This window comes from Drosophila albomicans, chromosome 3 (assembly GCF_009650485.2).
Source record: "Drosophila albomicans strain 15112-1751.03 chromosome 3, ASM965048v2, whole genome shotgun sequence".
In the NCBI taxonomy this organism is placed as follows: Eukaryota; Metazoa; Arthropoda; class Insecta; order Diptera; family Drosophilidae; genus Drosophila; species Drosophila albomicans.
The window spans coordinates 48,035,732-48,047,241 of NC_047629.2; the positions used below are offsets into that span (position 1 = coordinate 48,035,732).

Here is an 11,510-nt window from a genome sequence, read left to right on the forward strand (position 1 = left end):
GAAGCTGTCTTTCGGAGGTTTTGTTCGTTTACAGTTTATCGTTTATCTTTTTATCTTAAGGGATGCTCGTAAATTGTATCAAAATTTGTTTGTGTGTGTGTGTGTGGGATTACTAAATGCTGTTTTTTTTTTTAATTTCGCTGGGCACTCTCGAAGAAATTTTCAACTACAAAAGTATAAAACACGCACGGCGAAAAGACTACGAAGAAATTGTAACTAGATTTAATTTTTCTACGTTTGTTTTTCTATTAAGGTTTTTCACTGCGCTTCTTGTGTGTTTCCCAGTTGCTGTTGATTGCTGCTTACAATTTTTCGACTGTGCAAAAATCGACTGCTCAACCGCCAAAAGCGACGTAGAAAGAGAGAGACGGCGAGCGCACGTTCCACCAACTGTCAGAAAGAGAGGGGAGAGAGCGCTCGAATATGCCACTCGGCGCCGGCGCTCTCTCTCTCTCTCTTCCTCGCTCTCTCTTTCATTTGGGGTCTCTCTCTCAACTATAGCTGCTGCAATTGAGCTTTCCTTCGCAGATTTGTCATAGATGGAGGTACTCGATATATAAAAAATACTCTTGCTAATTGGGCATTATTACTCATGCTTCAACTATGGGTGACCAAGAGTATTAGAGTGCGTCTATCAATCATAGCTAAGTTGTTTAAGCACTAACATCAACTAAAATGCGGGTCTCTGCAGTTTGAGCTGCATTGCGTGACTCTCAAACTGGATCAATGCAATACAAACTGTTCTGTATATAAAATATACTCTTGCTAATTGGGCATTATTATTCATGCTTCAACTATGGGTGACCAAGAGTATTAGAGTGCGTCTATCAATCATAGCTAAGTTGTTTAAGCATTAACTGTAGCAACTAAAATGCGGGTCTCTGCAGTTTGAGCTGCATTGTGTGACTCTCAAACTGGGTCAATGCAATGCCAACTGTGCTCTATATAAAATACATATACTCTTGCTAATTGGGCATTATTACTCATGCTTCAACTATGGGTGACCAAGAGTATTAGAGTGCGTCTATCAATCATAACTAAGTTGTTTAAGCATTAACTGTAGCAACTAAAATGCGGGTCTCTGCAGTTTGAGCTGCATTGTGTGACTCTCAAACTGGATCAATGCAATGCTAACTGTACTGTATATAAAATATACTCTTGCTAATTGGGTATTATTACTCATGCTTTAACTATGGGTGAATATGATTATTGAAGCGCGTCTATCAATCATAGCTAAACACTAACTGCATTAAGAAAAGTAACTAAAATGCAGGTCTCTGCTGTTTGAGCTGCATTGTGTGACTCCCAAACTGCGTGCGTTAATGCAATGCCAACTGTGCTCTATATAAAATATACTCTATTTAATTGGGCGGTATCAACTATATAAAGTCTATCAATCATATCAAAGTTGTTTACGCACTGACTAAACCAAGTAATGTAATTAAAAATCAAGTCTCTGCAGTTTGAGTTGCATTGTGTGAATTCCAAACTACGTGCGTGCAGTGCAATGCAATACAAACTGTAATCTATATAGATTTTACTCTCGCTATTTGGGCATTATTATAAGAATAAGAGTATTAGAGTGTGTCTATCAAGGATAGCTAAGTTGCTTAAGCACTACTGAATCAACAACAGCAACTATAATGCTTTTCTCTGCAGTTTTACCTGCACTGTGTGACTCCCAAACTGCTTGCGTCAATGCAATGAAAACTGTACGCTGTAGTAGTTGCATTTGTTGTTGCTCTTACAATTTCTCAGAATTGTATCGCATATCAAATTTCCGTTACGTGACGTGCTGACGTCTAGCCAAACAAACGCTGTACAATTTCTAGATAAGTTTAAATAATTCGCTACGCTATCTGCTTGCTTTAAAGCAAACTTAAAATGCTCCTTATCATTCAGTTTGTTAAGCACCTTCCAGTTTGAGAAGCACTGCAGTAGCAGCTGCAACATTGCAGCACAGCATGTTGCATAACGTCGTTGCTTATATAATAGCGCTAGCAGTCCAGGTTTCATCTCCAAACAAATAAAACAAGGTCAAAGGTTCAAGGACTTTTTCGCGTAGAGAAAAGCTCGCTTTTTCTGCGATTGCGCACATCAAAACAACAAGCGGAAGTTATTATTTTCTCTCTCTGTGTGTGTGGGTGTCTTTACATGTGTGTGTGTGAGTTTGGGTGTGTGGGTGTGTGTGAGTCTGCTTCTTTTGTTGATGTTTTGATTGTGTAACAGCTGCTGCTGGCGCCTCAAAGTATGCAATAATAAAGTATATAGATTGAAATGTCTGTCTCGTGCTTCTCGAGGAAGCAACTCAGCCCTTGGGGGGTGTGTCTCATATTTAATATCCTTGCTTCGGCCATCATTTTGTACACAAACCGCCTTTAGCTCTCTCTCTCTCTCTTTCTCTTTCTGGCAGCCTATCTACGTTTATTTATCTGCGTTTACCGCATTTATTTATTATTATTTTGCTGCCGCAGCAATTTTACTCAGCGGGTGTTTTTTCCATTTCTTTTTGAAGCCAAAGTTTCTGATTTCAGATTAAATTTTTTACAGTATGGGCTGGGCTGATATCCTTATGGTTTTTGTAACTTTGTTAGCCAGTTTTATGGTAAATAACACAACAGGAAGAAACGGTTTGAGTTTGGCTAAATGTCTGCATTAAAGTAGATTAGTTTAGTGTATTTAAATTCAAATAGAAAATGATAAAAAAGAAGGAACTAACAAACTTTTTTATTCTACAATATGATTTACTTACAACCGATATAATTTCCGAATTGTAACTTCAATCTAAAAAAATTAATTTTAGTATAATAATCTGTTACAATTTTTAAAATTTTAGTTTTCAAAATTAAATATCCCTAATCATATTTTTTATTTTGAATCTTTTCGAGTTTCGACTATATCTGCAAAACTTACTTTAAAAGCTGACAACATATTCCCAAAAATTTGATTGAAAATATCATAGTAATCTATTACTATTTTATCAAGTAAAAAGGATACAGTTGAGTGTCTTCGACTATAAGAGATCCGCAATCAATTTCTTATAAAAGCTAAACAATGCGATATAATTCTTGAAATATACCTCAAAATTCCTAAAATGTACCAAAGGCTATAATTGGTATATTGATAAAGTACTACGATCCACATATACCATAGAGTTAAATATATACCAAATGAACAGACAGAGCTACTAAAATTCATTACAATTAGGAGTTAAAAGTTATTAAAGAAATTCTTTTGTATGGGGAAAAGAAATCATAAGAACTATAGTTATTTTTTGTACCAAAACTCGTCACTCTACCTTTAAAATTGCTCTTGTTAGAATAGAGCGTGTCAAGAACTTGAAACAAACTTGATCTGCGTGCAAACATAAAAAATGCTGTCTGATATCCAGGACGGACGGACAGACAGACTGACGGATATGGCTTAAGTGTTTCGGCTGTTGGCGCTGATCAATAATATTTATATAGACTTTATAGGGTCGGAGATGCCTCTTTGTACTTGTTATATACGTTTCATGGAGGTACTAAGTTATAATACTCTTACAGCCTATTTTATTTTTGAAAAAAAATTCAAAATCGGTTCAAGTTTCAGATCCGCAAAACTTTCTTTATAAGCTGGCCATATTTCCCCCTCAATTTGCGACGTGTTCTTTAATCCCACCATTAATTTTCAATGATTGTTGATTGTTTTTAATAAGTTTGAAACGTGTTTATTGATTTTTATTAGCTTTATTAATTCAATACATTTCAATTGCTACTTTTGAATTTGTTTTCAGTTTTTTTTTGTTTTCATTTTGAATTATTCTCTTTGCGATATATAATTTTCATTTAACTTGCTTAAATTTATGATATTGCATATGCCACAAAATTGCTGTTGGCTTTTTGCTTGCTTTGCTTTGTTTTTTTTTTGTATTTTTATATAGAAGCTTTTAAAATGTTGCACAACACAAAAAGCTAGGCAAATAAAATAGTACATTTATTTAGTTAATATATTTAAATAAAATAAATACGATTTTTTTTTTCATTTTTGAAATGTGCAAATTTCTCATTAATTAATTAATTATTTAGTTGTTGTTGTTGTTGCTTAAACACTTCACTTCTTGTGCTTTTACTTGTTGTGTTTTCTATATTTTGTTTATGTTTGTTGTTGTTGATGTTGTTGTCTTTCTAAGTTGGTCTGCTAAGCTAACTACTACGCATAATCAATAGAATAATAATTAGAACTCTGGATCTCTTTGTTCTCTCTGCCTTCGATCGATTTTCTCTCTCTCTCTCTCCTCGTTCCTTAAATTTTTCTTTCAGTTTTCAGTTTCGCTTTTGTTGCAAAAGTTGTTGTTAACCTTTGGTTGGTCGCATATGTTTCGCATTGGCTTTTTTTAAATGTTGTTTTTGTTTTTTTGTTTCTTTTTCTACTCCATCTCCTAACTCTTCAAATTTGCTTTGTGTGTTGTTTTGTATTTTGCCTTTTGTTTGTTGTTGTTTCTATCACAGCTTCTTCTTCTTTCATAGACTTTTTGCTCTTATACGATTTTAAGCATAACTTGCATATATATAATAATTCTTGTTCATGTTCTTGTTGTTAATGCACGGCCTGTCTGTCTCTTAGTTTTCTTGTTGTTTCGTTTCTAATCTCATCTTCATCTTCATTTTCTTCTTCTACTTCTGCTGTTGTTGTTGTTGTTTAATACATACGTTAGCATATTTGTGTGGAATGATTTACAAAAGTTGTGTGTTTTTTGTTTTCGTTTTGAAATACAATAAATGGCATTAAAAAATATAGTATATATGTATATCTTGTTGTTGTTGTTGCTGTTCTGTTTGTAGTATACAAAAAGAGTGTTACTCATACGCAGCGTTGGAAGTGTTTTTTTTTTGTTTGCAGTTAACATTGAATAAATGTGTAATACTTTTGAATGATTGTGTTAAACAATAATTTATATAGTTGTAGTTGACTTTGCCAATTTCATTTTTCATGTGTGTTGTTGGGGACTCTTTGGTGCTCTTCTCTCATTTGTTGTGGTTGTTGTTGATTGGAAGCAGCATGACACTTTTATCACATTTTGTTGTTGTTGTTCTTGTTGTTGTTGGTATGTACTAGGCTTAACTTAATTACATTTTGTTGGTTGTTATATAAACTATGTACACACACACATACATACGTAAACACGTATTTAATAGACACACACATTAAGATTGCTTCTTATTACACATGATTTGCACTCTCAATTGTTGTTTACAAATTAATATTCGCTATTGAAGTTTATAACAAAAATACATGCATAGTTGTTGTTGTTGTTTTCTTCTAGTTTTGGATAGTTGTTTTTAGAGTTTGTCTTTGAGATCGCTGCTTGTTCTTTTTTTGTTTTTTTCTTGTTGGATAGTTGGCCCGGCTCCAGCAATGAGCATTGCAACGTTTTGTTTTTGTTTGTTGTTGTTGTTGTCAGTCTTTCGTTTTAATAGATTTGTTTGTTTGTTAGATAGCTTAATTTGAGCAATTTCATTCCTCGCTTTGTGAGTTGGTTTTGCTAAATGCTCAAAGTTGATCTTCAGGTACCGTTTTCTTCTTCTTCATGTTGTTGTTGTTGATGTTTGTTGTTGTTGTTAGTCTCGGGCTATCAACTATCCTGACAACAGTTGTATCCTAACTGCATTTTTGTGCAAACATAAGTAAAAATATAGTAGATGATTGTATAAATGAATGCCTGTTTGTTGCTACAAAATACTCAAGTTTGATTGATTGATTTGAACCGGTTTTACGAATTGGATTGTTTCGATTCGGGTTTTTTTTGGCTAACGCATGTCTCGTTTTAGTTTTTTTCAAGCTACACACACACACACACACAGCTGTTGTTGTTGTGTGCTGTTTACAATATGCTTTTGTTTGCTTTACATAAAAGCTGCTAATATCACTTTTAAAGACTACACAAATGATGGCGCTTTGCGTACTTTTGTTGTCATGTTCTTGTTACATTTGTTGTTGTTTTTTGTTTATCACAATTTAGCGCCAACTTCGCATTACACATTATTTGTTCTTCTTCTCATATTACAAAAGTTAACAATTTTGTTTGTTTTCATTTTTTTTTTTTCAGCCAATTGATTGAGCTAACAATTTGACATTGGTCGGTTTTTTTCTCGCTTTTTTGTTTTTGGTTTACAAACATTTTCAACACATATTTATGTTTATAGTATTCTACTTAGCTAACTAGACAATTTGCTTAACAATTGTTTGTTTGTTGTTCTTGGATGTTTTTTGTTTGTTTGTTTTGTTTTGTTTTTGTAGCTACTGCGCGCTGCTCTGTAACTGGCTTTGCTTTTGCTGCTTTGCTTGCATTTTGTTTGAATCACAGTTGTTGTTGCTTATAAAATGATGTTTATCTCTCATCTCTCCTACGTCTCCTTTTTGTCTCTTTTCTATATTCGCTAGTTGTTGTTCTACTTGGTTTATACAACAAACTCGGCTCGTTTTTGTTGTTTGTTTACAATTCGCATTCTCATTTCTCGAAGTGTTCAAGTCTTGCTTCTTTCTACTTATATTCTGCTTTTGCTATCTTTTTGTTATTTGTTTTGCTGTGTGGCCAAAACGTAAAAGTTCAAGTTTTTAGTTTACATAGTTTAAACATAGTCAAGAGTAATCATAATATTGTAAGTTGTATAAAGGCTTGCCAATTATAAGTTCCTCGAATGTCACATTATCAAAAAATTCCTTTTATAACTTAACAGAAAAGGCTACTGATCGCTTTTCTTTATAGTTGCTGTGTGTTTAACTTTTAACTAGTCTACTAAACGCTACAAATTTCTATGCGCTCGATTTGATCACGTGTCATGTTGTTTTGTTGTTGTTGTTGCTGTTGCAGCTTTGCACAATTGTCGAATGTTACTAAATTAATGACATTGCTTATTTCGATTTTTGGTTTGTGCGTGTCCTGTTTTTCCGTTTTTTAATGGATCTGTAGATCCCGACGCAACAACTCGTAGACAAACTCATTGCGTTCATCGTAGTCGACGGGTCCGTAGTCGAGTGCTGCCGGCAGCTGTTCGTATTTGAGCAGTCTCCAACGTTGTCCCAACAGCTTGCACATTTCCTGCAAAGTACAAATTATATACATCTTGTAATCTTGATACAAGTAACTCAGCTACTCACATCGTTGAAGGCGTATTGCGGTTCACCGTTGGGCCAATTGATTTGCGATACTTCAACGCGACGCAGCTGGCGACTTCGCAGCCTTGCAATGCCCAGTAAATTGTGCGGATCCATTGGATGGCCATGGACAACGATCTCCTCGAGCTGTTTGCAACGCCAGGCCAACATGACGAACGCATCCTGACCGCGTATATTGCTTAAGTAGTTGCTATGGCCGCGATTGTTGCCCGAATCAATGTAGTAGATGCTGCGCAACGTGTCGCTGTTGGCCATCGACAAGCCATCGATGGCATCGTGGCTCATGTACTCACAGAACAGTATGCGTATGTGTGTCACAGGCATGTGATCGCCGACAATGCGATTGACGAGCAGCTCGACGGCCTCGTAGGCATACACAAGTGTCAGCACCAGTTCGATTTGTGTGAAATGCATTGAGAAATTTGCCCAGGCAGCATCCGAGACACCAGCATGCTCATCACGATCCAAGCCATGGACAACGATCAGCAACTTGCGCAGCGGCAGCACTTGAATCGTGTGCAGCAGCTCATCGCTGAGTGTGTCGTAGTCCAGCGAAAGGACTTGCAGTGAGGCGCACTTCTGCAACAGCGTTGTGTCCAGCTCGAGGATGGGATAATGATTGGGATCGTATTTAATGCTGGCCAGCGTCAACTGCAACAACTCTTGGGGCTTGCCCATGGCCTTGAGCAGATCGTAACCATAATAAGTGAGTGCTTCAATGCCACCCAAATCCAATACTTGGCAAGCTTGATTCTTGCGACTGAGAAACATCTTCAAGGGCTCCACAAAGCATCTGTCGAAAGAGTGTAAAGTGAATGTGGAGCTTAAGCAATTGTTTAACTGGAAACTTACTGTTCTATGGCCACCAATTGATCGCTGTGTGCGTTTCCCGGAGCTATTAAGCCCACACTGTTGGTTTGGAAACGTAGAGCGCGAATATTATCACAGCGTGCCGCCCTATTAAAAAATTAAAATATAAATTAGAGTTAAGCATTAATAAGTTTTTTGATTCGATTGCACTTACTTGTAGAGCAGGCCACGTATCTTTTGGATGTGAAAAGCATTGTCGAAGTTGAAGACAATCACCAGCTCCTTGGCCAGATTGGACATGCAGCGATGGAAGAACGTCAGTTGATCATCCTGGGCCACGTCAATGTGAAAGCGAAAGTTCCTAAAGTAGCTATTTCGTTCGTTGTCGTGGCGAAAGTCAAACAAATGCCATATAGACAGCTATTAACAAAAACTGTTTTTGTTTTCTACGTGACTGATGTACAGTAAGCAGCAAAAGTTAATGCATACTTACTGCACCGCAGTTTCAATTAATTATTGCATTAAAAAAATTCCATTGCTTTATTGTTGGACAGTGAGCAAGGCAAATTGTTTTTAAAAATATAATGAAAATATTTGCAATCGTAACATAATTTAAAAAAGGTAAATAAAACATTTGTTTTTTAATTTTTTGTAAATACAAAATAATTGTTTTTTAATTTTTTATAAATAAAATATTTGTTTTTTATTTTTTTTGTAAATGAATAATTTGTTTTTTAATTTTTTGTAAATAAAATATTGTTTTTTAATTTTGTGTATATGAAAATAATATTTTTTAATTTTTTGTAAGCAAAAAAAATTGTTTTTTAATTTCTAGTTTAAGTACGATTTGTCGGTAATCTTATTTAATATTAGCTTCCTCACTTGCAAGATTTTCATATATTTTTTCAAATAAAATGGCAATCAAAATAAATAATAATAATAATAAATAACGATATAAATATTTCATGTACACTGCTCACTGAAAAACAATTTGCTTAATAAGCAATACATAACATGAAATGTTATTTAACATACACTAAAGCTAACAGCAACATAACATAGAAAGTTTGCTTAGCAGCAGAAAACTTTTTTCCCTCACTGTAGCTGCGACAAGCACACAGCTGATGCTTGGTATGTACATTGTACAAGTGTTTATGTGTGTGTGTGTAGCAACATTTTCATTGTGCAGCTGTGTGAGTGGCAAAGCACTTTGATTATTATTTACACGTATTAATAAATGCTTTGTTGTCTTTCAAGGCTTGCCAAAAAAACAGACACACACATATACACTTGCCACCCCCTATTCTTCCCTCTTGAGAGACAGTCAAAGGAACAGCTGTGCGTCACCCACAGCAGCAGCAGAAGCATTTCGTTTTTGTTTGAGACGCAAAAAGCGAAAATCACCATACAAACAAAACATTCATTCGAGTATATGTTTTTTTCCTCTTGCATATAGAGTCAAGCGAGTAGTAAATGGCCCATTTGTTGTGAATTTAGTAAGACGCACTAAAAGAGCATAATCCTTGCTTGCGCACCACTTACCGTCTTTGAAAAAAATGTTGTCGCCATGCCCAACAACAATTGGCTGCAGCTCGGCGGTCTCGCGAATCGAGATAATCGAATATTTGCTCCAGTACCAGCGTTGGTATTGTCTGCCATTCGGGTATATTCATAACTATTCACACAACTATTTAATCTCGAAAAAATCCGTTTTGTTTTCTACACTTAACTTGTTAATTTTTTACTTTTTGTGTGTGCGGCGGAACACGACGCAACATCCACCGACCAATTAAGATTCAGCACTGTGGTGAATGAAGAAGAAGAGGTGAAGACTTTTTTGTTTCTTTAAAAAGCTTTCTTAAAGCTCTTTTATTTGTAGCAGTGTGACCATAAGCAAAATTTTAAACAGCTGCTTAATTTTCTGTTTTTTTTAAATCATATTATCATCTTTTACATTGCTGTCCGTTATCAACCTTTCAACAAATTAGAGGACTTTTCGTAATTATACGAAATCTAATAATAAAGAAAAAGAGTTTCCACACACATTTCAGTATGAAAATACCAATAAACATATTTTAAGCCGTTTGCGGCCACACTATGGCATCGTTGAGTCGATGTTTTTATCGATAACGATTTAAATACTGTGAGACCGCAACGGCCTGAAAATCAGCTGTTTGGTGGAATAATGTTGTTACTTCAGGCGGCTTGCCGTCGACCTCAAATACTTGCAGCCTGTAGTAAATATGGAAATTTGCGGGCAAGCACAACAATTGTCAACTGGCAGGAACGTCGTCAGGCATCGACAGAAGTGGCAGCAGCAACACACTTAGCCAATACCGGTGGCCTGATTGGCTATTGGCAAACGCTGTCGAACAGCACACCTGTGGCCTATATGCAGGAGGCGCTAACACAGATCCACGACTATAGCGGCCTGCCATGGTGGGCGTCCATAGTGCTGTCAACGTTTCTGTTTCGCAGTGTTGTCACGCTACCCTTGACCATTTATCAGCACAAGATAACGGCGCGCATTGAAAAAATCGCATTGGAGATGCCGGCCATAGTGGAGGAGCTGAAGCGGGAGGCGGCAATGGCCAAGCAAAAGTTCAAATGGAGCGACAAGCAAACGGCAGTCGTCTACAGACGTTCGGTTTGTTTCATTGCGGCCATAAACTTTTACATAATTAATACATGTGTTTATTACATTTGTAGATCAAGAAACAGTGGCAGAATCTGATTGTGCGCGACAATTGCCATCCAATGAAAACGGTCATTGTGCTGTGGGGCCAAATTCCCTTGTGGATATTCCAATCCGTTGCGTTGCGCAATCTGGTCTACTTACTGCCGGATCCCACATCGTTGCAGGCACAAATTATTGCCACCGAAATGACTGTTGGCGGCTTTGGCTGGATACCAAATCTAACTGTTGTGGACAGCTCTTATATACTGCCGGTGGCAATGGGTCTGATCAATCTGGCCATCGTTGAGGTACAATCCATGACGCGGACACGTCCAGCAACGCGTCTTCAAAATATTGCCAACAATGTGTTCAGAGGACTGAGTGTTCTCATGGTGCCTGTGGCCTGCACGGTGCCATCGGCGTTGGTCGTCTATTGGGTGTCTTCCAGCAGCTTTGGCTTAGCACAGAATCTGCTGCTGTTGTCGCCGGAAGTACGACGTGCTGTGGGAATACCCAAGACAGCGAGTGAACTCGAACAGCCCTACGATCAGCTCTGGCTGAAGATACAGAAGCGTGCGCGTCTTCTGGATGAGGCGCCGGCTGATAAGCCAGCCGCCAAGTGAGCTACTTTTGTGTAGTGTGGTAGTTGTTGTTATTTATAAGTCTAGTCTTAAGTTTGTTATGCCTAAAAGGGGAGACTGTCCCCTTGTAAATTAAATTTGTCAAGACGACGACTCATCGTTCTTGAGAAGTTCCCCCGCATACACACAGAGCATAATTGAGTAAACAAATGGAAGCAAAACAAAACGATAAGCGAGTGGGAGATTGCTACGACCGATAAGCGCAGTATTCAATTGGCGCTTCG

The 11,510-nt window shown here is 36.9% G+C and overlaps 2 protein-coding genes across 2 annotated transcripts; one reads left to right on the forward strand and one right to left on the reverse strand.

Moving 5' to 3' along the window:
- Positions 1-4,303: 4,303 nt before the first annotated feature.
- LOC117568277 (F-box only protein 33) lies at positions 4,304-9,779 on the reverse strand. The gene is made up of 5 exons (XM_034248770.2): positions 9,511-9,779; positions 8,183-8,338; positions 8,011-8,115; positions 7,141-7,951; positions 4,304-7,081 (listed from the first exon to the last, which is right to left on the reverse strand). The coding sequence occupies exons 1-5, from the start codon at positions 9,639-9,641 to the stop codon at positions 6,938-6,940; spliced, it is 1,347 nt and encodes a 448-aa protein (XP_034104661.1). The 5' UTR covers positions 9,642-9,779; the 3' UTR covers positions 4,304-6,937.
- A 322-nt stretch (positions 9,780-10,101) lies between these two features.
- Positions 10,102-11,407, forward strand: LOC117566960 (cytochrome c oxidase assembly protein COX18, mitochondrial). The gene is made up of 2 exons (XM_034246610.2): positions 10,102-10,615; positions 10,678-11,407. Exons 1-2 carry the CDS (start codon positions 10,154-10,156, stop codon positions 11,266-11,268), a joined length of 1,053 nt encoding a protein of 350 aa, XP_034102501.1. The 5' UTR covers positions 10,102-10,153; the 3' UTR covers positions 11,269-11,407.
- The last annotated feature ends 103 nt before the right edge of the window (positions 11,408-11,510 follow it).